General features: G+C 51.0%; 1 protein-coding gene across 1 annotated transcript in view; it reads left to right on the top strand.

Moving 5' to 3' along the window:
• Positions 1-269: 269 nt before the first annotated feature.
• Positions 270-26,951, top strand: part of RASA3 (RAS p21 protein activator 3) — a 119,274-nt gene continuing 92,592 nt past the window's right edge. The window contains exon 1 of the mRNA XM_059685205.1: positions 270-430. Coding sequence (XP_059541188.1) covers positions 376-430 — 55 coding nt within the window. The 5' untranslated portion in view covers positions 270-375. The remainder of the gene's footprint in view (positions 431-26,951) is intronic.

Raw genomic sequence — 26,951 nt, 5'->3', positions numbered from 1 at the left:
TCCCCCCGCCCCTCCCGCGGCCTCCCGCGGTACCCTTCTCCGCGTCCCCCTTAGTCCCCCCATTCCCTGTCCCCCAGCCACCTCCACCCGCTCCGGGTCCCTCGGGCTCCCACCGCTGAAGCAGACCCCGCCCCTCCCCCGGACTCGGCCAATGGGCAGTTGGGGTCGCGCGGTGGGCGGAGCCGTCACGTCCTCGCCCCTCGGCCGGCCCTCGGCCAATGGGGAGCTGGATAAGAACGCTGGGCGGGCGCGTGGGTGGGGCCGGGAGGCCGGGGCGCCCCCGACCCGGCGGGCGCTGGGTAGGGCGCAGAGCCGGGACTGTGCGGCCGCTCGGCTCGGCTCTTCGGCGGGACTCCGCGCGCGAACCCGACCAGCATGGCGGTGGAAGAAGAGGGACTCCGGGTCTTCCAGAGCGTGAAGATCAAGATCGGTGAGCGTCGGGGAGCCGGCGGGGCAGCGGGGTCTTCGCGGGTCTCGCGGTCGGCGCGCCCAGGTCCCGGATCCGCCCCTGGAGATGCGCGCTCCCCCGAGGCCCCCTCCTCACCCCCCGGGGACTGCTGGTCCGCGGGCCGCGCCCCTCCCCCCTCGTGGGCACCAGCGGTCAGTTGGCTGTGCCCCCAGGACGGCCCCCTCCTCACCTCCCCCAGGACGGCCGGTCCGCCAGCCGCGGCCCCCTCCCCACCTCTCCCGGAGGTCGGTGACTGGGCCGAGCCAGGCCCGGCGGCTTCGGGAACTCAGCTCCCCGAGCCCCTGGAGGTGCATTGTCGGGAGTGGGGTCGCCTGCACGGAGGGGGTGGTGCGCTGTAGGACGCGGGTCCGTTCCCTCTAAGAGTGTGTGCCTGTGTGTGCGCTTAAATGCGTGCGCGCGTGTGGAGACTCTGGATGCGTGCATTTCAGGTGTCAAATCCACCCATCTCATGGTTCAGCATCTCCTTGGCTGCTGCACCCAGAAACTTCCTTTTCTGTGAACGTGTTGGCTCTTCCTCATGTTCCCCCAGGGCCAGGGCCCGGGTTGGGCTGTTGACCGGTGCCCGTGTGTGCACACCTCTGTGTGGGTGTGTGCACATGTGCCCGTGTGCACACGTCTGTGCCGGTGACTGCGTGTTTGTGTGCGCATATGTCTGCCTGTGAATGTGTGGAGCAATCTCTGGCCCCGGGCTCCCTCAGGGCAGGGAGCCACCCCTCCCCCACCGTCCATTGAGAACTGGCTGAGGGAGCTGTTGGCCAGGCCCTGTCACCCAGGCCAGGAGGATTCTGCCTTTCTCACTGGACTCAAGAACTGGGGGAGGGAAATGAAATGCAGATTTTGGAGGGGGCTGGAGGGCTATATCTGGATTTCCTGGGTTTATCTGGAGAGATTTGTGTTTTTTTTTTCCAGTTCTGTTTTATCTTTGGAGGGTGATGAGCAAGTCCCCCCTCCATCTCCTCACTCCCCCAAAAAACAACACAAAAAACCCAGCAAGATCTATGCCTGGAATTACTGTTAGACGTTAATGCCATGAAAGTGCCGGGTGAGAGGACAGTTCATGTTGGAGAGGGCTTCTGAGGACCCAGCGTGTCGTCACGCTCAGGGTCCTTCCTGCCCGCTGACCTCCCTGTCACTGGGAGTGCTCCACATTCCCATCTCTTCCCCCGTGAAACAGGGCCACTGGGAACCGCGCCAGGCACCTAGTGACTGCTGAAGTGTCAGTTGCTGATGACATTTGATGCTGCCTGAGGAATTCCAGCTACCCCAAATCAGCATGTTGTTTCCTGTCTGCTTTATTTTGGTTTATGGATCATTGCTGAGGCGCTGTTGGTTTTTGGCTCAGAAGCACTGCAGATAGCATGTGGCAGCGCTTCAGCCCGGGGAGTCAGCCTGGAGAGGGCTGCTCTTGTTTACTTGGTTCAAGTCTGCTGCACTCTCACACTGAGAGATTCAACAGTGAACGCCACCCAAAGCGGGGGCAGGGGAAAGTGCCTCTGTTAGGGTTCCCTCAGCCAAGAGCCCTCGCTCATTGCCTGGGTCCAGTGCGTTTCGTGGTGGACCCCCGAGGATTTGAGGTGCTTCCTTGGAAAATCAAGGGGAGAAGATAGGGGCATTGGAGTGTGGGTGTGGCGGTGGGGAGTGTACCAGGTTCTGGGTGCAGCAGACAGGAATGGCTCTGGGGACTGTGTGGTCCAGGGCCCAGCACAGCAAGCCGGCCCCAGACTCTGCTTAAGGAGGGCTCTGGAATGGCGGTTTATTAAGTAGAGAGCATTGATTTCTTTCCAGGATGGCATAGTGCGTGAAGCAAGAGGGCGAGGAGACACTCAAAGATCCAGGGGAGGCTGCCCCACTGCCTGTCAAGTGCACACTCCTGGGAGGGTTCTGGACCTCAGCACGGAGGGGCCTGTGTGGAAGAAGGGGGTTAGACGACACTGTTTGGTGGTCTCTCTTGTGTGCTGCACTTTAAACAAGAGAGAGAAACACCCAGCTCAGCTGAGGATTAGTCCAGTGACGGGAACATCTGCCATCTCTAACCCCACATGGGGGATGGGTATTGTCAGAGCCTCTGGATCCCCCACCCCCATGTTTGGGAGCTATAGCAGTGAGGTAGAAACGCCTGTGCAGCAGCCATCCAACTCCCTGCACATGGTTCCAGCTCCGAGAAGCCCCTGTTTTCTCTCCTTCCTGAGGAGGGTCCTTGCCTATGGGGCTGGGCTACAGGAGGGTGACATCTGTGTCTCACCTTGGTAGCTGCGGGCATGCAGAGAGTCAGGGCCTACACACAGAACAGGCAGGGCCTCCTTCTGTGTCTGGGCACAGAAATGGACGAGGCTGTGCTGCTGAGTTAGAGCCTGGACTGGGCTGGACTGGGCTGGAGACCCGGAAGGTGAAGTGTGGGTGGGCTGGTTTGGCGCAGTCTCCTTTAACTTGTGGGAAAGCCGTTAGTAGAGCAGGATGATGATGATCCCGAGGTGGGTGGTGTGCCGATTTCTTTCCCTAGGCCTCTATTTGTGGCCAGTGTCGGCTCTGACTGGCCTAAATGATGAGGGACGCTGGAGTTGATTTGGGGTCTGATTGGCCTAAATGATGAGGGACGCTGGAGTTGATTTGAAGGAGGGGCAGATGTGCATGAGACACCGCACACACCGTCACATGCATGCTCGCCTCTCCTTCTTTGGAGAGACACTGGCCGAGCTGTCCATTCATCTTTGAGCCTTGTTTCCAGGCTAGCTGGCTGCATGCCCGTGTCTGCTGTTGGCTTGCTGGATGACCTGGGGCAAGTGTCCTCCCCTTTCATAGCCTTATTTTTCCATTTGCAAAATGCAGGCTCTTATTGTCCACTGCATCCGGTGGGAGCTTACAAGACCCGTTGTTCAGCCTTGCATTAACGCCTGCCTGCCTCACTCCCAGAAAAAGGCAAAATGAAAAGTTCTCCCTAAAGTTATGCCAGTAAGAGCAATATCACTGCTGTTGCTAAGAAAAAAGACAGAACACTTTGGAGGGGATAAAGAGGGGTTTTTTTGTTTGTTTGTTTTTTACGTGTAAGAGTTTGGCCTTTAGTCCTGAAATCATTTTGGAAAGTGTGATGGTAACTTGGTCTCATTGAAAGGCTAAAGTTGGGGGAAATGGAAAGAGTCTCTTTTTCCCTCTTCCCTTTTCTTTTTCCTTCCACCTTTTGCAAATGAGATAATACATAAGAAAGTACCGAATACAAGTGAGATGTTTTTATTGTAACTATTTGGAGTCCTTGTCTTGAACCTGTTGTTTTCCCCATGTAAGTCTTGCAGTGTTATCCTGGATAGCTCTTCAGGACACTTAAAAATCTTAAACACTGTCTGTCTCTGGTGCCGGTTATTAACTGTTTTTACACCAGCGTCTCTTGTCTTGTAAACTGGACGCACTTCCTATGGACTGACCGCTTTGAGGAAGTGTGTTCTGACTTTCCATGAGTCAGGACTTCAGCGCTGAAAGGGAAGCAGCTAGAAGATTTCTAGACTCTGGTTGGGGAAGAACCCACACGAGATCACTTCTGCTGGGCAGCGTTGTTTGGGACCCAATGCTCCTTTCTTTAAGCATTTGCTCGATAGCCTCACTTCCCAGGGATATATTCCTTTTCCATAATAGTTACTACTCATTTTGAAGTGTCATCTTATCTTGATAAATGTGTTCACTTAAGAGCAACAGACAATGGTGTTTCTCTCAAGCCCCCCCGCAAAAATAAAAAAGCATAGCCTTGCACTTCAGAGTGAAGAAAGCCCGCCTGCTCTGTTAATGGTTTTCCGCATCCGTCTGAGGGTGCCGTTGGATCTGTTCGGTGTGTTAACGGCTGTGTCCCATGGGAGGCTGAGCTCCGCCTGGTTCCTTGCGGCAGGCCTTCCTCTGACCCTGTATCTCCCCTCCTTCTCCTTGGATCCGGCTGCACCTCGTTTGCTCACTGGGCTCAGAGCAAGCTCTCATGTTCCTTCTCTGACAGATGAGGGCTTGTCCGCCAAGAAGGGCGATGGCAGTCTGGGTCCAGCACAAGCACATCGGAACTGGCCGTTCCTCCCATTCAGCAAAACGTGGCCCTGCTGCGGGCCTGCCCCAGCCTCTGCCTTCCCTCCACCGAGTGGCAAATGTAATCCCATCAGGAGCCGGGGGTCCCTTAGGCAGGGCAGGGCGCTGAGTGAGAGGAGAGCAGGGAACTGTGGAGAGGGTCCCTAGCCTGCGCCTCCCTTGGCCACTCAGCTGTGAGGAGGGGAGATGGCACAAAGACTCAGACCACAGGGGTTGGGACCTCAGGGTTCTAGGTGCGCTCCGCTAAAAGTGTGATATGTAACCCGATTTCCTCCATGGGAAACAGTAGTGTGACCCTCACAGGTTCCTATAAGGATCAGTTGAGGTGGTGGTCCTGTTTACTAAGTTAAAGTAGTTATTGTTAGTTGTAGTGGCTTCACAGGGCAAAGAAAAATTGTGTTCTCAGAGAAAACCTTTTGTGAATTTGAGTGATGTCAGTGACATTAGTTGTGTGTGTGTGTGTGTGTGTGACAGTGTAAAAAGAGGCTGTGCTGGCCACACGTGGTTCTTGGCATCAGGGATTTTATATTCTCCTGAGCTTTTTGATGCTAAAATTAACCTGGATATTCTATTAACCGAGATCAGCTAGCTGCCTGTGCTATTTTTAACCCCTAAGGACTAATGTGCAGAACGGGACTGTGCTTGGGGAGCAGCTGGGCTCAGGGCCAAGGGTGATTTCAGCCTGTGGCTCCAGGTTTTGCCTGGGAAGGGGGTGGGTTTGCTGTGCATGCATGTGGGGGTGGAGAGGGATGCAGACTTCAAGTGTCTACCTTGTGTGTATTATCTCACTGTAATTCAAATTCTCACAACTCCAGGACACTTGCTTCGAGGAAGGGGGACTTCTAGAACTTAAATAACTTGCCCAAAGTCACCCAGCCTGTAAGAGCGGAACTGGGATTTGAACCCACTTTTGTGTTATGCCAGCATTCTTATTCTCCTCACCACTTAATACTATCTGTCTTTTCTTTGTCCATGATCTTGGGTTTGAATGGTGATGGCGGTGGTTGGAGGTGGGGATAGAGAAGGGCTGGGAAACTTTGCGGCAAGTGCTGGCCCGGTTGCTCTGAGCCACTGACCAGGGGTCGCCGGGGTAGGAGTCTGAGAGGAGAGAAATTGTGAAGATTTGATCTTGAACAGAATGCAGAAATCCAGAGATGGTTCTTCGAGAAGGGCCGCCCCCCTCCCCCATACAACCCCCAAGGCACTGGGCAGGTGAGCCTGAGGCAGCCTTGTAGATGGATCACCTGGCTGCAATATAGCATTTGGTAGAAAACTTTAGATTTGCTTCTCTGAAGCCAATGAGGCATTTGAGTGTATAAACACGCCCACCTTCCTGAAGGTACTTGGGGAGTGAGAAGACTTAGTCTTAAGACGAATACATGTTTAGAAGGAGATGGATATATTCGCTGGGAAGAACCAGAAGTGTAGCTGCTAAGGCCTGAGATGTGAAGTTTGCAAGTCGCACTTAAGTGAGTGAAGATGGTCGGGCTTCTGTGTTCACAGGTGGAGTTTGCAGGCCGCCGTGGGGACCACAGCCCCGGGAGCCAGCGCTGGAGAGGGTGGAGGGTGTAGCTAACCACAAAGACTGAGTCACGGCTATGTTTTCTCACTAATTCTGTCTCTTCAGACAAATCCAAGTTCCCTCTGCCTCAGTTTCTTTGTCAAAGTGGAGAGTAAGACCTTTTGGGGGAGCTTAATGAGCTTGCAATACTTCCACTGCTCTGCTCTTTATTGACAGGTGTTACCAGTGTGATTTGAAGCCCCAATTTGAAGCTATTTGTTATGTTAACCTTGCAGCAAATTAGAGTTCCCACTAAACAGATAGGACAGCTGCACTTTGTGCCGATAGCAGGTGGGCGAGGTCAGGCATCAGGGGGAAAGCAGCCTTGACCCTACCATTACAAGTTTGGAGAAGGAGGGAAGCATTGTGTGACATAGAGCCGGGCAGTGGATGCAGCTTTGGGGGACAGCAGTGGTTGGCTGGAGCGGCCAGTGAGGCGTGTGGATAGGCCTCTGGCCTCGGAGCGGGTAGAGTGGGACACTCGGATGGGCCTTGTGGGGACTTGAATGTCGAGTCCTGCAGCTGCTGGTCACTCCTGGAGAGTCCAAGGTGAGAGAGCAGATGTAAGATCTTGGCATTGGCAGGGTCGGGTGGGGGAGGTGAGGGAAGTGAGGGCGCATCCTCACTGGTTGTCTAGTTTTCTGCATCCTGATATCAGGGTGGGGGTCTGTACTCTGCAAAGGAGAGGAGGAGCTCACAGCGTGACGGAATGCTCTAACCTCGACTGGTAGGTAGAGATGTACAGGAATGCTCATGGCAGCAGCACTACAGTCAGGGTTAAATGAACACATAGCAAAAGTGAAAACAAAGTGTATGCCAATTGGAAGGGTGCTTCCACAGCTTGGAATATTATGCAGCTTTCAGAGGAATGAGTTAGAACCCGGCCAGGCCATATGACGTGCAGGAAGTTCCATGGGGTATGACTAGAAAGGAAAGCAAAATACAGAAAGTCTATCTCCGATCATCCCCTTAAAGAGCAGTAAAAGCCAGGTAAACAAGTGCAGACGTGGAAATCAAGACCTGCACAAGCCCGTCAGTCGGACGCCTGTGGTGGGGAGTGTGGAAAGGCTTCGGAAGGAAGAGGGAAGCAAGTAAGAAATTAAAGGTCTGTTTTGAAAAAGCAAGGGCATGACTCTCATGCACGGATATGAAATTTTGTATCTAGATAAGTAAATAGAGATTTTAAAAACACAACAACTTTAAAAATGGATAGAACCATGTTCTGTAGAGGAACCAAGGCCCAGAAGAGAAAATGATTTACCTGGATTATAGAAGGCTCGCTCTGTACAGGGAGAGTGTGAGAGAGACAGGAGTAGGGCTGCCGCCGGAGTGCAGAAATGAGTGACTAGCCAGCTGGAGCACAGTGGAGGCTGCTGGAGCGGAGGGGCCAGGATTGGCTCATGAGAGGGGCCTCGGACCAGCTCCGACACGCCGAGCGGGTTTGGCGCCCCGGCTGCTGTGTTCAGAAAACTCAGACACGGGTGAAAGGGAACTTAAAGGCACGTCATCCGCAGCAGATGGCCCGGTGTTTTCTTGAAGTGTGAGGCAGCTTCCAAAATTAACAGTTAACACATTTAAACTTTGGTATAAATGCAAGTCCCGTGATCATCCTTAGAAATAAGGAGATGAGTGTCTCCCAGTTCCTGGCTCCTCAGCTCTCTCCGTGGGCCGGAACCCAGGAAGTGGTTCTCACATGCGGGAACCTACCCAGGGATCAGGGTGTCTGGGGAGCTTTTGGTTTGAGTGTGTGTGTGTGTGTGTGTGTGTGTGTGTGTGTTTTAATCCCTGCTGGAAATGATGGATCATCAAGATGACCGTGGGATCAGAGATAGTGATTCCTCGCTCTTGGAGTGTCGGCAAATGCTAGGCGTGTTTCTGCATGCAAGGCTGGATTCCCCAGGGCCGCAGCTCCCTCTCCTGAAATTTGGCATTGTTTCAGTTTTCGAGTAAGTTTGAGCCCCACATTGGGGACAGTTCGCCTCCCGGGATAAGCCCGCGGCTGGTAAATGCTGCATCTCAACATGTAAAACACGTTGTTACGGTCAGTGTCTCCCATGGGGGCTGGAGGGAGGCTGGGAGCCATGCTCAGGGTTACGTAGGACATCGGGACCTTTTCTAGATAGAGCACAGTGCCCTTCGCTCCGAGTCAGCCGAGGAATGTGTTTTCCTCTCACATTGCTTCTGTTCCTGTGATCTGAAAATTTCCCAAATGTAGAGAATTCTTCTATCTTGGCCCCCAGTTTCCAGCAGGATACAATCCAAAGGTCAAGTCCTCCTGTCGGGCGGCGGTGCTCTCCTAACCAGGTGACTGCATCCCCCTGAGCACTGGACGCCGCCGTGCTTCCTGCTCAGCAGCCGAGTGCACCAGGACCAGGACCAAGTCACCAGGCCTTGCCTGAGGACCCTCTTCCCCTTTGCCCGCCTCTGGGACAGACAGGATTCTGGGATTGGGCTCGGGCTTCTGGCTTCTTGGGGACAATGAACAGAGTTAAGGGTGCTAATTATTCGTGTATCTCTCTTGTGAGCTTTGTTGTTGGAGCCACACGGGTCCAGTTAGGTGTGATCTGTGTGCGGGCCACTTGAGTCAGGGCCAGTTTCCTCCTTCCTTGTCATGATAAGAAGCCACACAGAGTAACCTCCAGTGATCCTCACACAGCCAAGCCCGTGAAATGGTTGAGGATGCTACATCTGCCCCCAAATCTTCTCTTTAGCTTTGTTTTATGTTGTTTTTCTCTTTTGAGGAAAAAAGATTTCATTTTCTTTTTAGCTCTTGTAGTTTCTCCGTTGGGTTCTAAATCCATTCCTGGGAGTTACCAGAACAGCCGGTTTGTTTGATTTTGTGTACGCTGTCCATTTTCACAGATCAGGCCTGGCTCCGGGAGCCACGGGCCTGCCGAGGGATGCAGAGACGGCTCCTGTAGGACGTTGTACTGATTCTGTGCAGGGAGGCTCCCAAGGTCACACAGCAGGTGCGTTTATGACGGCTACATTGTCCTGTGATGAACTTGCAGTTACCCAGGTGCTTCTGTGGTTAGTAAGGCGCAGCCTGCTTGGGTGTGTATCAAATCACTTCCTCAAACAGAGAGCCGATTTCCCACCTGAGGCCTTCTCCTTCTCAGTGAATCTTCAAATGGGCATTTATGGGACTCACTGAGGTCCTCGAGAGGCCACGACAGCTGGGGGCTTGCAGCCTGCTGACCCACTTCCCAGCTGAGTGTCTTGAGTTGCCTCAAATGCCTGAGCCACTTCTGAGACCTACAGACCGAGGCTCTTTGGCAAGGCAGGTTAGGGGAGAGGCGGGGGGAGTGGGGCAGTTAAACTTGGGCATACAGGAGGGGGCTTCAGCCCCAGGCCTCCACGCCTCTGGGCATCTGCTTATGTTGGCCCAGCTAAATTGGGGCTTTCCAAGGCTGGGGTCAGACTGTGGTACAGAGCTATCAGCAGAGATCCAGGAAAAAGAACTGTTCCGGAAACTCCATCAGCGTGCAGACCCCAGGGGACCTGACCAAACTGGCTTCTTGTTAGATGTCTGCGTAGGATGCCGTGATGGGCTGGCTTTCCCATGGCCTTTGGGCTGGGGGCTGGGATGGGGAATTCCAGATTACTAGGGACTGGGCTGCCTTTTCCGGAGGCTATGCTGGCCTGTTGGACAGCCATAAATGGTTTTTAACTTAGGATCAAACAATTGGCTATTTTATCTACTTCATAGGAGTGAGTTTCAAGTGCGGTAAATTCTGCTTATATCATGCTCACATGGCAAACACACACCACACTCCCCAAGCCCCGAACAACTTCTGGACATAAACACAGAAACATATGGGCACAATACATGGGCACATGTGCACACACATGCAAATATGTGTACATATAAACACGTGACACAGACAAACATGTATACATCTCACACACACACACACACACACCACACAGGCTCTGGGGCCTGTTTCAGGGGTAGCGGTACATAGTGCTGTGTGCCCAATGTGGTGGTGGGATGGAGGTATAAGGAAGGCTCACAGCAGCTTCTGCGGATCGTTTCCCCATAGCCAAGATCTATGGCACCAGAGAACCAGCCTTGTGTGCCGGAGTAAGGAGTGTGGAGTATAAACATGGGTCCTGCCCAGCCAGCATGGCTCAGTGGTTGAGCATCAACCTATGAACCAGCAGGTCACGGTTCAGTTCCCAGTCAGGGCACATACCCAGGTTGAGGGTCGATCCCCAGTGTGGGGCATGCAGGAGGCAGCCGATCAGTGATATCAGTGATTCTCTCTCAGTGTTGATGTTTCTATTTCTCTCTCCCTCTATCCTCTTCTCTGAAATCAATATGTGTGTGTGTATGTGTATGTAGACATACAGTACACACACACACACACACACACACACACACGCACACAATGGATCTTGTTTCTCAAGCGAGCCTTAATCTTGTTTTGTCTTCCAGACACAGTGGAGGCTGCAGAGACACTGCAGTGGTCACATGGCTCATGCAGTCTGGTCCCAGGGGGTCTGTGGGTGTGTGTTTGGGGACACATGCAGTCTGAGAGCCCTGAGGGCTGCTTGCTGAGGCCCCCACCGCCTGCCCTGGGGCCTCAACTGCTGGGACACCTGCCTTTCCACTTTCTATGGCTTGAGAGCTTTTACTACAATTGTTTTTGGTTTTTTAATATTTTGTATTTGTATCAGAAACCTTTAACTCTTTAGGCCCCCAACCTGGGGGTTTTCTTATAGTTTTTCCCCTGTTTCTGGCCTGTTCTCTCAGTTGCATGTAGTCAGGTGGGAGCTCCCAGTCTTCCACCAGCTCTGAGGTCCCTGGGCTGGGCTCTGCCACTCAGGAGAATATACTGGAATTCAAGTGAGAGAGATGTTAGTCTAGGGGACACATGAAAAAGAAACCATTGCAAACACTGGTACTTGAGTTGTAATCATTTAGAAGTGAGCAGTGTCCCACCTCGCCTAATGGAAGTCTGCTCCCTGCAGGGGAACCGGAGCGTGTCTGGTATCAGTAAGGGGAGGCGATCCCTGGACGATTCTGTAGTTTTTGATGGGAAGTTCCGTCCACCTGTTAACTTGGGGCAGAGTCAGAGGGTGTTTGTATCCGGCTCTTGCTTCATACCAGGTACAAACCCCAAGGACTAACCAGCTTGCTTCTGTGAGAGCCCCTAGCTTGGCAGCCCAAGCCAACACCTCCCTGGAAGGGGGATGGCCTGGCCTGGTGGGAGTCCCTCTGAGCTGGGTGGGCTACAGATGGCGCGATTGTCCCCTTGCAGTTGTACTTCCACGGTGATGACTTCCTAACAAATCATGGGAGGTGATGGTCAGACCTCAGCAGCTTCCTGAGCACCCCCAGCTGGCTCCATCCATCTGGAATCTGCGGCATTCCTTTCTCTGTTCATCATTTCCTGCCCCGTTCAGCTCTGCATCAAGTATTTGGAGAAAGGGTTTCAGCATTTGGACCCAAGAATGTGTTTATTCACGTCCTGACTGGAAATAAAGGGTCGCGTGGGAAGAAAGAAACCACTTGTCATTATGTTTTTGCTCAGGACCTTGGTTTTCTGTTGATTTTCTTTACTAAAGCACATTCCGGTGTTCTCTTCGGGGAAGCCTTTCTCTCTCTACCTATGCCCTTCCAGGGCAAGCAGACTGTTTAGTCCAGGAGCCGAGGGGAGCGGTCAGGAGGCAAGAGGAGGGAGCAGGCTGGGTGTCTTGTCCTTCAAATTAGATTGGTCTTTTATTTCTTTTTCTTCTGATCATGATTCACTGTAATATAGAACTAACAATTTAGTTCTGTATTTTTCCTTTTTTCTCTCGGAACACTGGAGAGGTGGTACTACCCAATCCTGCCCTTCTGTGCACTGCCGTCTCCTCTGCCCCAGTCAGCTTTCCTGTTGGTAACTGCACTAGAATCCGCCAGATTTGTGAATATAAGAATGTAGTTTTATTTAAAATGTTTTTAATTGATATATATATATTTTTTTTTTTAGAGAGAGAGAGGAAGGGAAGGGAGAGAGAAAGAAACATTAATGTGAGAGCGAAACATGGATCAGCTGCCTCCTGCACAACCCCCTACCAGGGTTTGAGCCTGCAACCCAGGCATGTGTCCTGATGGGGAGTCGAGCCAGCAACCTTCTGGTGAATGGGACTATACTGAACCAACTGAGCCATACTGTGCCAGAGCAAGAAAGTTGTTATTTAAAGGTAGGATATATCTGCTGATTCTCCATAATGAGGGCCAGGCAACGGCAAGTTGGGTCTCTAATCCATCATGGACTGATGGATGGTTGCCTGAGCACATGGCTCTCTAAAGCCCTGCCTCTTGCTTTAGAACATAGTCCAGGCTTTAGTATCACCATGGCCTCAAAGTGGGGCTGGCACTGTTTATAAAATACAATATTTAGAACTATTTGGGACATTTCCGTATGCATCTGATCTGGGAAGTATTGTGGGATATATATATATATATATATATATATATATATATATATATATATATATATATGTTTTGTGTGTGAAGACTGGGGGTGGACCAGGATGGGGTAGCATTCAGAAGTCAGTGTAAGATAGATGACTTTTTGGGGTCACTCCAATAAGCAATGACAATAACTTTTAATTTGACTTGAGGCATTAGTCACAAATACTAGCTGTTCTCCTCCCACTCTAAAGCACTCATGGGTTGCTTAGGTGGCAGTTCCAAAACACACAGGCTGACTGCTAGCTGAAGTCAGCCCAGGGGGATCTGATGTGCGCCACCTGTGTGTTTCATGTAGTTGGGTCCATGGAGCCATAAACTGGGGGTTTCACAAGATGCAAAGAAAACATAGGCCTTGCCTTCCAAGATGTTAGAGACTAAAGGATAAACAAGACAGACTTATTGACATAGTCACTTGTGTATGGGAATAATAACTGGGGAATTTTCAGGTCTTGGGGAGGTAAGCTCCCCTTTGTGCTAAGGTAAACTGAGACAGGTCTAAGCTGCTCTTCCTATTCTTCCAGAAACAGATACCTAGGTGTACAAACGCATGCATGCATGCCTGTGCATGTGCACACACATGTACACACACTGCATTCAATGTATTTTCCAAACCAGTGAATTCTCAGAAATAACAGAAACTATAAATGCAGAATTAATTTTCATTATACACAGTGGTCTCATTGAGTAAGAGCAGAACTTTAATCATTAGAAAGAAATAAACATTAACTCAGTGTTTTACCTCTTTTAAAGATTCATCTATCGGTAAGTGTAGTTGATCAGTTCTGGAGAAGGTGCGTTGACAAGCGACTGTGAGTGTTTCCCATTTTCTTAGAGGGAGATAACAGTGGTCTGTCTTGCAACAGAGGCTTCTTAGGTTCCTTGAAATGTGCCATTTTCCTTGGAAAGCAGAAGCAGGGAAGACTAGGAACGGGACATAGAGATTAACAGGAGTGCAGGACAGGACATTATTTGCACTGTTTCGTATGTTTATGTTTATATGTGTGCTTCAGCGTTGCAAACCACATTCAGGTAAAATAGGGCCCATTGGACATGGGATGGGGCGGGGGGTAGGCCTGGCACACTTGGTCCATCAGGTTGCCTTCCAAGGGGACCCCAGGATGTGGCCAACTTGACTGTAGGATGCTTCTGAGCCTGTGTGTTCTCTTCTTAGAGAGTGTCATGCTACTTCTTGAAGCATCTGGTTATGACTTAAAAGTGAAATGTTAACCAAGAAGCATAGTCGCACATATAAATGCAGTTTTGTAGGAATAAATATTGTCTGTAGCAACATACTAACTAGGAGGCTGTGTTTTTCCCCCAAAATGCAGTGGAAGTAGGGAGTAGGAGGTGTTTTTCACTTCTGGGCTAGTTAGAAAGCATTTAGTTTAGTTAAAAAAAAAATCCATACAAGGCTGCACATGTTATGGAAAAAACTGGAAAACAGCGGGCCACGCCACTCCATTTGATTCTACGGACTTTAGGTGACAGTTGAAGTTACTTAGCATGTTGTTTTGAATTCTGTAACTTTTTTTTCTGGATCATTCTATGGTTTTTATCTCTGTGGCACAAGGCTCTCATGACAGGAAGTGGGTATTAGTGAATCAATTAACTATTTTAAAAACTGTAGGAAGTTATCTTGTGATGAGCCTGCTCTTAGAGCTTGCAGGCGCCACCCAAACACAGGCACCGAAGCACAAAGCATTGCTTTTGTGTGCTGGGTGGGGGTATGATTGCTCTAACCCTTGGCTGCTGTTCTTGGATCCTGTGGGCCTGGTCATTGAGGCACTATATTCATGTGCTAACTATGCCCAAGAGATACTAGAGGAAGCTGTTGCTTCTCTCACAGAGGGACAAGGCTGTTACTACTGTGTCTCTGGATGCAAGTTTGAGTTGCAGATTACCCCACAGCAAGGGAAGCCCTCAGTGGGCCAGAGGTTTTTGTAAGTGGGTAGGCCTTGCCCTGTGCCCCTTGCAGCAGTGACCTCTCCATCAGGCGGGGCTGCGGCCTGGGGTGCTTTCTGCACAAGGTGTCATCCGAGCAATAGACTCACATCATTAATCTGCGGGGTTCATTAATCTGCGGAGTTCATTGGGAGTTCTGGATCATTTCATCCGTGAGTTAGAGAGTCTGCCTTCTCCGTACACGTGGAAATGGGGCTGCTGAGAAATCAACACCAAACAAGTTGTGGAGGGGGTATGTTTAATCTACTCTCAGGTTTATATGAAAAACTTGCCCAAATTTTATTAGCATAAGAGTAAACAAAGATTAGGGAAGGATGAAGAAAACCAAGTTGCTTTTATCAGGAAAAATTAAATACATAATAATACTCCACTCATTTTGGCCTGTGCAGTTTAAAGACCAGCCAAGAATAAGGTATGTTGTGTTGTTTTTAAGGGTAGAATGGGGGTCCTGGCCCATTTTGCACCATTTAGCAAGTGAACAGCTAGGTTTTGTGGCTGGACCGCACGCCTGCCAGAGTCGGAAATGCCCACTTCTCTGGCCCCTTCTGGTCAGGAGCGATTGCTGATCACTTCTCATTGCCTTCCTCCCACCCCGCACTCCCCTTACATGTGCAAGGCCGAGATGACCCAGACTCCTTTCCAAGATAGTTTTGGACTCAAGTTTAATAAAGGAAACCCCAGGAAATCCAGAATAGAAAGTTAGCACATGACGGGAGGAAATTCATTTTGAGCTCTGCAGATAAATTTGTGGTTTGGCTTTCTAATATCGCAGCGAACTCAGCTCGTGGAGGGAGTGAAGGTCGGGTGGCCCCAGCACCAGGCACAGTGACTGCTTGCATTGTAAGCGATCTATAATGGTTTGTGGAATAAAATTGTGGGTATTGCGCAAACTAACAAATCTGTGGTATAAACTGTTTCACAATTATGAAATTTAGGTAACAAAGGCTACCAATCTAGTTTTCTCATTAGCATGTTTCTCTCTTTTTTAGAAGTTTGTCAGAAGCAACTTGGTTATTGCTGGTGGGCTTAGCAGGGATCTGCATTATATTTCAAATCTACTTTTTTGACATTTCTTTTGTTTCTTATCAGCGTTCTGTTCTGCAGTCACAGGTAACGAACGCACTGTCTGTCAAAGTGACATGTGAGGTTGCTGTCACTGAATGCTAGGAGGATGCAGGGGCTGTGCAGGAAGACCCAGCCAAGACTGCTGGGTCAGAGTGCCTGCTGGGCTGGGGCCTGGCCCTGGGGGTGGGGCTGGGTCTCTGAAGCCCCTGGTGCCCTATGTGGGCCTGTCCTAGGAAAGAGGTGTTGTCCATGAAGGGGCAGGACCAGTGAATAGCAGTGGAGCAGGGGAAGGGTGCCTGGAGTTGTGGCTCCTGACCAACGCAGGGTTGCTCATGTGGGCTGTCCCAGGTCCACTCCCTGCCCCTTCCCTAGTCAGGAGAGGTTTCCCAGCACCTCCCTCTCTCAGATCCTGGTCAGCCTCCTCCAGGAGCGCCTAGCTCTCTCCTCTGAGCTTAGTGCCCCCGGCCCGGCTCCCCTCTCAATGCCCCCTGTTCTGTGCCCCTAGCTCCCTGCCCTACATCGCCCAGCCACCCCCTTCCTGTACCTTTGCAAGTCCCCCGTCCCTCCACCCCATTCCCCTTCTGAGGGGCATGGCCTCCTTCCTGCTGAGGTTTCTCTTTGAAACCCTTTGCTCTGAGAGCTCAGCCTGAGGCTGGGCTGCCTTCGGGAGAGGAGGCTGTTGGGTCCACCTGGAGGTGGGCTAGCAGGGGACACCTGTGACAGAAAGAGCTGGCATGCCCACCATCCCTTCCTGGAATTCTTCCCCTCAAGTGTGGTCCCCACACCAACAGCTGCAGCACCTGGGCACTTGTTTGATGTGCAGATGTCCAGGCCCCACCCCAGACCTACAGAAGCAGTAACTCTGGGCAGGGCCTGGCAGTCCTTGTTTCCAGGGGTTCCTAATGCAGCAAAAGTCGGAGGGCCCCTGGGCTAAAGCCGCTGTTCCCTCACCGCTGAGCTGAGAACCCCACAGCTCTTTCTGCCCTGTCACCAGTGGAAAGTGCTCCTCATCTGACGTTTCTGGGCGAAAATCCTGCTGCTGCCGCCAGGTTCCAGCTCCCGTGGGAGAAGGAGGAGCTGGCCCAGCCCAGCTACCGCCGCTCAGGGAAGGAGCCCCTCACCGGGAACCCTCTCTGGGTGCCATGCCAACACCCATGAGCAGTAGACGGAGGGTTTTGTTCCCTTCTCTCTATTCGCTGTCACAAAATTGGTCTGATTACACACCAGCATTTCCCACACAGACTGTCTGATGCGCCCAGTCTTAGGTGCCGGTGCGGCGTATGGGGCCCAGAGTTAATAGCACAGGGCGGGACATGGTGCCACATACCCGACCACACAAAAGGGCTTCTCCACTTTTGTTTCGTCCACTCAGGCGCCCACTCTCCCGCCTAGTCTTTGGAATTAAAGGTTAGGGTGCGATCTGTACCAACAGCATACATGGGAGCTATTTTAAGTTGATCATGTCCTGGTTGGGATTGCTGCTGCCGTGCCTTGTTACCCCAACCACAATGTAGGATTTGACGCACCCCTCGAAGTCCCGGCTTTGCTTAAATTGCAGGCAGGGAGAACCCTAATTACTGACCTTGGAGGGAGGTTTACATGCTCTGTTATTACATTTGAGGTTTTTTTGAACAGCCTGTGTGGTTAGAGGCTATTTTGGAAAGAAAGACTGTCACGCATGTCGTTGAAAACACTGAGCCTTTTCATGGGTGTTGTGGAGAGGCGGGGCTCTGCGTGGGAGCGTGGGGCGTGGGAAATGATGCTTCTTTCCTAAAGACACCACCCCTTCGAAGCTTGTCTAGAGCTCACTTGTGGCATCAGCAACTTGCTGTTCTATGTGGTAGTTTTAATGGTTTTGCCTGAGCAGCCCTGAGTGATGATGCATGCCAGCCTGACCTCTTTTGCAGGATCTCACAATGGAAGCGTTGGTACAGCCCCGCCTTCAGGGTCTCAGCGCCAGAATCCCTCCCATCAGCCTGAGTGGCTGATCAGGTTTTCAGGGTGGATTCATGGTTCTCAAAACAAGCATCAACCAGGGGTCAGCTTGTTATTTTCAGAGGAGTGTGTCCCTGTGCAGTGAGGCCCTATCCTGGCCCCCTCAGGGGCATGTGGGGCTAAATGCCTGAGTGCATGTGCCACACACTGTGCCAGGCGAAGGCTCATGCTGCCGGCCCTGATAGCCTGGCTGCCTGCCTTGTAGTGAGATTCACACAGACACGTGGGGTGTTCCTGTGCAGATGTGTTGCAGTACCCTTAGCTCAGAGAGGAGTCCCTGGGGGCCGGTGCCCATCTCTGTGTCTCCCTAACCCAGAGGGAAAGCCCTCAGGCTGGGTGCACATCACAGTCCCCTGGGAGCTTTAAAACACCACCAGTGCCTGGTCCACCCACTGAGGACCTGATTCCATGGGTCTGGACTGGGCGTTCACAAACTTTCCATGCCCCCCCCCCCCCCCCCCCGCAGCCTGGGGGGCGGGGACCTAATTTTTGCCAGGATTCAGGAGAAGAAGAGCAACATCACTGAGGAATGCAGCGGGGTTGAGGGTCTTCTGCTGTGTCACCCACTCCTGCTCTCCCCTCCCCTCACGTTTCTGCTGTAAGCGTCTCTGGCCCAAATGCTCTTCACTCCCATCCTCTGAGCATTGCCAGCAACTGCTGGCTTTGAGTCTTTCCGATGCCGTGTGTGTGTGTGTGTGTGTGTGTGCGCGTGTGTGTGTGTGTGTGTGTGTGTTTATAAGAGTAAACATTTTCACTGAAGAAGATATTTGGGGAGTACAGAAAAGCAAAAGCAAAGTTAGAATATGAAAATGTGTAATTCCACACCGATGCCTTTTGCACGTCTAAACCCCAGACACGCCCTTTGCGCAGGAGAGACTGGACTATTAGTGTGTCTGAGAGTGGCTAAGACACGGCACATTTATGGGGCACCTGCTGCAAGGAAGCTCTGAGTGCTAACATCCCATGTGGGTCCAAAGCTGTCAGTCCTATACTTAAGCTTAGAGATCCCCCCCTTTGTCAGAGGGCACCTCTCCCTCCCTGGCACGTGGAGCCTTCTCAGTCTCTGCCTTGGAGCTTGGAGCCAGAGGACTGATGGCAGTGTTTAGAGATTTGAGGGTCTGGCCTCAGCTTCCTACGTGATTGTGCAAGACCTTCGTGCAATGTTACGAGGACAGGTTGAAAGCCAGTTGGTCCCGGGTTCACTTTTAGCTTTGACCTTGACTAGTTGTATGCTTTGAGAGAACAGGAACTTAGCCCCTCAGCCTGGAATTCACACAGCTAATCTCCTTGGGAGAAGATTGAACAGAATTGTGGATGTCAAGTGCCCATGGTATGCACCACATAAATGCTGGTGGATTTTATCCTCACGTTCTTGAACGGTCATTGGTTTGGGATTATCTAAACGTGACTGGAGTGTGCCCTGGAGTTGAGCTTCAGAACTGATGTTGGGGCTGACGTTGGAGATGAGAGGAGGCTGTGAACAGGCCCCACGTGCTCTGCTGTGGATGGGGCTCTGCTGTGAATGCGGAAGAACCGCACAAAGCGGTGACCAAGTTAGATACGTGAAGGGAATGAAGGAAGAGACGCTCAGTGCTGTTTATGCTTTTCTCAAGATGAGACCACAGGGCCAGAGGTCTGGCCTGAAATGAGGCCAGATGAATGTCCCGTCACTGAGGTGAGGCTCTGAGAACTTGTTCGTCAGGCCTGGCTCTGCACTGCCTCTTGTCCGACCAGAAGGATTGACGGTTTCTCAGGAGAGTTTCCCTTGGGGAACTCGTGGGCCCTTGATCCCGTGAAGGTTGTAAGCCAGTGGAGGTGGGCACTGCTTCTGGCTCTGCATGGCTTTGCCCTAACCCACCACGAAGCCCCTTGCCCATTGCAGCCCCAGTGGCCTCCTTCTCCTTTGCTCTAAATTGAATGAGGTGACGTCTACATCTGCTGCCTGTTCTGTTATTCTGATATACCTCTCTGTGTTAGATTGAATATTCACTATGATAATTTAGTGGAGCCAGAAATTTATGGAAAGACAATGATTTACTATGGAGATATTTGGGGACAGTGCAGAGTAACTCCAGCTGAATAGCTATTATTGTGATTCGGGGAAATCATTGACACATCTCTCCTCGGATCCCAGCCCCAGAGCTAGGTTGTATCTCTGGCCTCTAAAGTCATTTTGATCATGTATGGTCAGCAGGTCTTACTCCCTGTTGTGTTCTAGCACCAAGAAAGTTATGTGGTGAAGACAGCCATTGGTCTCTGATGCTAACCTCAATGACATCAGTGTTTTAAACTCTCGAGGGGGTTGTTGACTGCTACCTAGTGAGTGTGCCAGCACCATGCTAAGCATGTCATAGGCAGTCTTATCCCTATTTAACTGATGGGGAAACCGAGGCTTAATGAGAGTCTCATACCTGATCTGAGATAACAGTGGGGAGGGCAGCTTGGCTGAATGCTGGCCATCAGCATAAGCCTCTGGTTTGGAGAGAACCATGCTTGGCTCCATTCTGGAAAGCTCAGCAGTAATTTGAGCCCCTCTCAGCTGGCCCCACAGTTCATTCTCCCGTTGCAGGGCCCTACTCTCATCCTGGTGGCTTTGAGCTTCCCGGGAGGATTGGGATGTGGGTGGTGGTGGGCCAGGATGCCCTTTCAGATGGGAGTGGAGCTGCCACATGAACCTCCTGGAGAAGCTTGGCCTCCTGCCCGGGTCATGGTGATGTCCAGGCTGTGAGTGGCACAGCTCCAGCTCATGTAGGAGAAGGAGCTCAGGCCTGGAGGGGCACAAACGTGGGTGTGCAAAGAAACAGTGTTGCACACTTTGTCCTGATGTGAGATGCTCACATTGAAAGAGCAGGTTGTGAGGTTGGAAAGTTAAACCCATAGAATCATGTTACATGAAAGCAGGACACCAAATGTACGTCTGCTGACCACCAGTGTGTAAAAAGTATCACAAAAGCATACAGGCCACCAGGGGCTGCGCTAGGGCCATGGGCTTATGTGTGAACTTTCCTCCTTTTTTTGAATTTCTGATGTTCCAAGAAGTCATTGTATGGCGCGCGCACGTACACACACACACACACACACACACACACACACACAGAAACACACACAAGTGGTTAGTTGTTTCCTGTGTTTCTAATTCATGCCACCGTGCAAAATGTCTGGAACATTCCCTCTGCCCTTGTGCCTTCACCTTCCCTGACCCCTACCCACTTTGTCCCCACCTCCTGTGGCTTGACCTCCATCTCTCTGCCTCCTGGTCCACTTGTCTCAGGCCATGCAGGGCCTGCCCACTTCATCAGGGTTCCGGCGGGGAGAGGCCGACAGGAGGTTTCAGTGGCACAGAGTACTTTAATGTCTTAGACATCATGGTAGGAAATAGGATTGGGGATTTTCTATGAACTCAGTTTATTTTAATTCATGGAAAATTGTGAATTGGCCCTTGATTCCGTACAAGCCGTCTAGACCAGCCAGTGGCTCAGATTCCGGGAGCTAAAAATAGAAGTGGTAGGGAAAGGGAACGCCTTCCTGGAGGAGAAATCTCTAGATGGAGCTGAAGTGAGCAAGTTTCCGCAGGTAAGATGGCAGCTCCCAACTCTGACAGCTGGCCGGGGAGCAGGCAGCTCAGGGTGAGCTAGCGCTTTCCTTAGTTCCGAGTGTTAGTCAAGCACCAGTGGTGTACTGTGAGAGGTCTGTGGACAGTTTACATTTAAATGGCAGTAAATTAAAGAATAAATGTGGAATTTTCAATGTTTATTAGCTGTAGCTACACTTTAAGCCTGAAAAAATTATTCAGAAGGTAAAAGCGCTAGGTGCCTGCTTTGTATATATGTTAGTGGGTGGAAATAGGATCATAACTTGGAGACTAACAAAGGTGATAGAATTGTTAAATAGGTGTTTCATATATATCTATATAGTATTTTAATATATGTGGTCAACTTTTAAAAACGTTAAGCAGGATATACTTAGATTTCTAATAGACAAACTATATAATAGAGAATACAGAAGTAAATGAAAATATATATTGGAACCTAATTTGTTATAAAGATGGCATTTTGTTTTAGTTCACTGGGGGAAAGAATGGTATATTTGATAAATGGAGTTGTCTTAATTGACTGCCTTGAAAAAATTACATCCGAACTCACACCATATAAAACAAACTCATACAGAGTAAAGGTTACAGTGTGAAAAAATAAAAAACAAAAATATCAGGACCATTTTGGAAAATACTGTGAATAACCTCTGGAACAGGGGAGAACTTCCTAACTAATTACTAAGCTAAAAAGCTGAAGAGGAAAAGATGACAGAGTTGGTTACATAAGAATTTAAAATCTCTGTATGGAAAAGACACTAAATGACAAATGGCACACCTGAAGGAAATGTCTGTGACACCCATTCATGACCCATCTGCTCACAGTAGACCTGGGCGCTCACACGCTGGGACAGACCTATGTTCCAGAGGCACACGGGCTGGGAAGTGACAGACGAGAAAACGCAGGTCGTCCCCAAGGCCAATCTCTGGAGAACGGGCCAGGCACCGACGGACCAGCACCACCAGCACAATCCCAACAGCATCACCAGCCTCCTGGAAGTCAGCCTTACACACTGCAGAAGAAAGGATATAAAAGCGGCTGCCAGGTGGCTCTCGACAATCAGCGCGAATGTCCGGGATGGATCTGTATCCCGGACTGGCAAGGGCATCCCAACGCCCACCCAGAGGTCTGATCGTGTCCTGACCCCCTTCACCCCCTTGGGACCCTACCCATGCACGAATTCGTGCACTGGGCCTCTAGTGGGTATATATTTCTTTTGTAATTAAAAACATTTAAAAATGGATAAAGAAACAAATAGTGTTTCTTTATACAACTCTTAACTTTACACATAGAGATTTCTAAAAGGGACTATGCATATCGTTCAGTTACTATGGATTACCAGTATGTACCTACTGTGTGCCCAGAAATGGGGAAAGGTGAGCCCACCTGGGTGAGGGGACGACAGTGCATAGAGCAGAATGTGTCACAGTTTGGACCCCACATCCTGGCTCAGTGTTGCCAAAGGCTTTCTCTGTTAGAATCTCCCATTGCTGAACATTTAATTTTTTTCTCCTTTTTGGTTAACATAAGTATTGTTATAATAAACATTATCCTTCATAAATCTTTGTTTTATGGACTATTTCCCTAAGAGACCTAGGTATTGACTTATTCATGGTTTTTAAACAAATATTATTAAAAGATGGAGAAATGGCAACTTTGGAAGTCACAGGCAGGCATAAGGGGAGGACAGGAGCAGCCTGGAGGGCGGCGGGCGTGTCTTTCCCTTTTCCTGTACACCTGTGACTGGTAACAAAATGTAGGTGCCACACCATCGGCTGCAGGTGTGGAAGGTGCATTTCTGTTTTGTCAGCCTTTACCCCTTCCTTGATGTGGTGTATCTTTTCAGGGAGGTGGGAGGCAGGCGGGAGGGGTCTTTGTCCCCACGTGGGAGGCTGGGGTTGCTGGGGGATGGGTGCTCCACTCTTTTCTTTTTAAAAAAAATATATATTTTATTGATTTTAGAGAGGAAATGAGAAGGGGAGAGAGAAACATCAATGATGAGAGAGAATCACTGATTGGCTGCCTCCTGCACACCTCCCACTGGGGATCAAGCCCGCAACCCAGGCATGTGCCCTTGGCTGGAATTGAACACGGGACCCCTCAGTCCCCAGGCCGACGCTTTATCCATTGAGCCAAACCAGCTAGGGCATGGGTGCTCCACTCTTGTCTGAGGGGCAGCAGAACCTCTTCCCCCCCCTCTCAGCCCCTTGCCCTGGGCACCACTCCCACAGGTTGGAGGTGCTCCCTCACCAGCACCTGCTCTCTGTGCTCTGAGAGCCTCCGCTGATGTTATAAATAAACCTGCCACTTGCTGGTTATACAGCCTCAAAAGATGAGCCCACCTGGGTGGGGGGATGACAGTGCATAGCACAGGTGCAGCCTGCTGGGGATGTAGCTGGGAGCCCACGTGAGGGCTTACACCCCTAGTGGGGGAAGCTCTTCTGTTCCCTCTGCTCAGAGGAGCCCACGCCAGCTTTCTGTCTTTCTTCATCTGGGCTGGGAGAGCTCCCTCTATGAGGTCTGCAAGGCGGGCGCTGCCTGCCCTGGATGGGACAGAACGCGTTCTCCGTGGGGGCCTGGGGTTTGGGACAGGCAAGGGCTTCTCAGTGCAGTGTCCACTGAGTTGGAGAGGATGCTGGTGACTTGGATGCATTTCTGTGTTTGCTAGTGTTGGTGACATCAGGAGTATGGAAAAAGGTTCATGCACCAGAACCAACCAGGACATGACAGTCTCTTTGCACTTAGAATCTCATCTTTCTCCGGGGCAGTCTTTTACAGTAATAAGTAAGAAAGGAAAAACCAAAGTTTTAATTCTGCAGTTTTCCTCGATTCTAAACTGACCATTAAGACTCACATCCAGTGGCCAGAGCAGGCTTTGGTTTGTGGTTCTCTACAGGGGACAGTAGATCAGAGACCGTCTTTGTGGCTGGGTTCACTGAAGTAGGGCCAGACGCTCACACCATGATTGATGGGGCTGGAGGCGGTGCCCTTGGTTGTTATCCCCTGAGGACCAGGGTCAGGTAGAGAGGACCATTTCTGGTGGCTGAAGGTTCATGTACATGAAAACAACCCAGAGGCACAGGCCTTCCTGTGGGGTTTCGTGAACTGTGCTGGGCTTGTTGATTCCAGCAGCACCTCAAGGGAGGGGCGCTCTGCTGGTGTGTGTGGCAACATGGGCTCATCTTAAAATGTGGCTGCATTCAGCAGTTAGCCCAGGTTGTGGACCCTGCCTCTGTGGCGGGAGCTCGCCCTAAGACAAGGCCCCATGTGCCGTGAGCCAGCTTGCAGGTCTCTTTGGAGAACAGAAGTCTCTGGAATAGACGCATTGTGCTTCTGGGATTCTTGGCGCATTTGTTGGTGCCTTTGAGCCTTTAAGTCCCTTGCGCTTTGATTGGACAAAGGAGTATGCTGGGTTCTTCTGAGACACACCCCTGCACCAGCCACGGCTGCTCCAAAGGCATCCAGTTGGACCCGAAGTCCAGTAGGTGCCAGGCAAATATGCACACATCCCTCAAAGCATCTGGAGGGACCCCTAAGTATTGTCACATCAGCGAGCTGGCAAATGCCACCACAACGATGACAGCAGCTCCCTGGAAAGGAGAGGAGTCAGCTCATTGCTTGGTGCTCCAAGAGCTGCATCACCCGGGCTGCCATGACCCACAGTGCAGGATGCTGCATGTGGGCGTGGTCCCCACAGGCCAGCACAGGGGTCCATCTGGCCCTCAGTCCTGGAGAGTCTGTGCAGCAGGAATAGTTTAGATCAGGAGCCTGACTCTGGAAGACCTACGTCCAGGTGTGAAGGTCCACCTTGCCAGGCGGGTCTGCACTATCACTTGACTCCATTCTTGGCAGTGGGCACCTCGGACACAGGACCCTGACCCCCTGTGTCTGAGTCCCTGGGGCTCTACCTCCGAGGAATCTCCACCAGCTGGAAAACAGGGCATTTTCAGAGGAAGCAGACACTGTGTCAGGAAGCCTCCGGGAATGCAGTCCACTTCCTTAAGGAAGTAAGTGCCTTTGTGCATGCAGGGCCCTCCGAGGCTCAGGTTTATCTCAGGATGGCGCCTGAAGCAGGAAAGGCAGAATAGGCCTGTGTCTCAGAAACACACACAACCAGATGCCAGCCACAGTGTGGTGAGGAGCCCAGACCACCCCAGGGTAATGGCCTTGGGCCTCAGGGCAGTTTCACAGATGGAATGGCTGGTGTGGGAGGGCCTAAAGCAGAGCCTTTGCCTGGCGAGGTCTGCAAAGCCAGCAGCATTGTTGGTGATTTGGTGCATCTGATCAGTGCTGGGCTCCTCACTTCTTTTGCATATGCTGGAGTAGGAATTCTCCACAGCTCTCTGTTTTTAAAGATAAGGTGTCCGGGCACATCTCTAAAAGAGGCAGGGGAGGAGGGGAAACATGGAGGAGGGAGGATGGCAGTGAAAAAAGGGAAGAAGGAGGGGAGGAGAGAGTAGGTAGGGAGAGGGAGAGAAGGGGAAGAGGGACAGTACAGGAGGGGCGGGGGCAGGAAGAGGAGGAGGAGAGGGAGGACTGGAGGCACAGGAGTTCCATACAAGTGATCTGGCTGGTGTGCTCCCTCTCCGAAAGGATGATCCGAATGGGGAGATAAAGTTAGAGTTGAGTCTCCTACAAGTTCTTTTATTCGCCTTTTAGTTTCTTCCTTATTTCAGCAAAGTTAAAATAAAACATCCTGACCTTAGTCTCATCTGTAATGGCCCATGGTCCTTCAAATGCAGCCGGCTTGTAAACTTGGCAATGTTTCTTGCCTAATTAGACCAACAGTGATGTTAAAAATAATTTTGGAGTTTCAAACAGCTCTTGAGCTCAGCAAAGAGAACTCTAACTTCCTGTGTGAGATGCTGGAATGCCAAGGGGCTGCCGTGTGTGTGTGTGTGTGTGTGTGTGTGTGTGTGTGTGTGTGTGTGTGATAGCAGTTGGTGGTGCCAGGCTTGAAGCAGCCTTATTTAGACTGCAAGGGGAGGGAGGGGCCACTCAGCATGGGATGCTGGTCTGAGCATGACTCATGCCCAGTACACTCCATCCAAATGTGCCGGTGGGTCAGGATCTCATGGTGTCTCCTTGTGGGCCGGGAGACTGTGTTGAGCTTTTCTCCTCTTGTGCATTTGAGTCACAGCTAAAAGAACAGCCCATATCCCATCAGAAATAATTTATTTTTAAAATGTTTTTATTGCTCTTTAGAGAGAGGAAGGGAAAGGGAGGAGAGATAGAAACATCGAAGAGAGAGAAACATCGATCAACAGTCTCCTGCAACCTGGGCATGTGCCCTGACTGGGTATCAAAACAATGACCTCTTGGTGCATGGGTTGATGCTCAAGCACTGAGCCACACTGGCCAGGCCCGTTAAATAATTTTAAAACTTTCGTTAACTTATTCTTTATAACCCTCCGAAGGTTCTGCCTCTTCCCACCTATGCGCCTTCCAGTTGCCTCTCTCCTTGCTCAGTCAAGAGGAAGCCTGCATTCTGCAACATTTCATGGGGTTTCATGTCTCCTCTGGGTCTAAGTCAGCTTCCACCTCACCTGCCCTTCCTTCGTCTCCCCTGTGGCCCGCAGTGGGTCACGTTTTCTGTGAAGCCTTTGACTCCCCAGCCAGAATGTGCTCTTACCACACCTTTCTGTGCCCAGTCTGCAGTCTCCAAGGGCAGCTTCCACCTGGCACATGTGTTTTGCACTACATGTGCCTAGTTAACCTGAAGCTCATCAGGGCAGGGGCCATAGGCTCCTATGAGAATTCTTCCAGCCCCTTGACTCCAGCCATGCT

This window comes from Myotis daubentonii, chromosome 2, assembly GCF_963259705.1.
Source record: "Myotis daubentonii chromosome 2, mMyoDau2.1, whole genome shotgun sequence".
Lineage (NCBI taxonomy): Eukaryota > Metazoa > Chordata > Mammalia > Chiroptera > Vespertilionidae > Myotis > Myotis daubentonii.
This window is presented reverse-complemented; position numbering and strand designations above follow the sequence as displayed.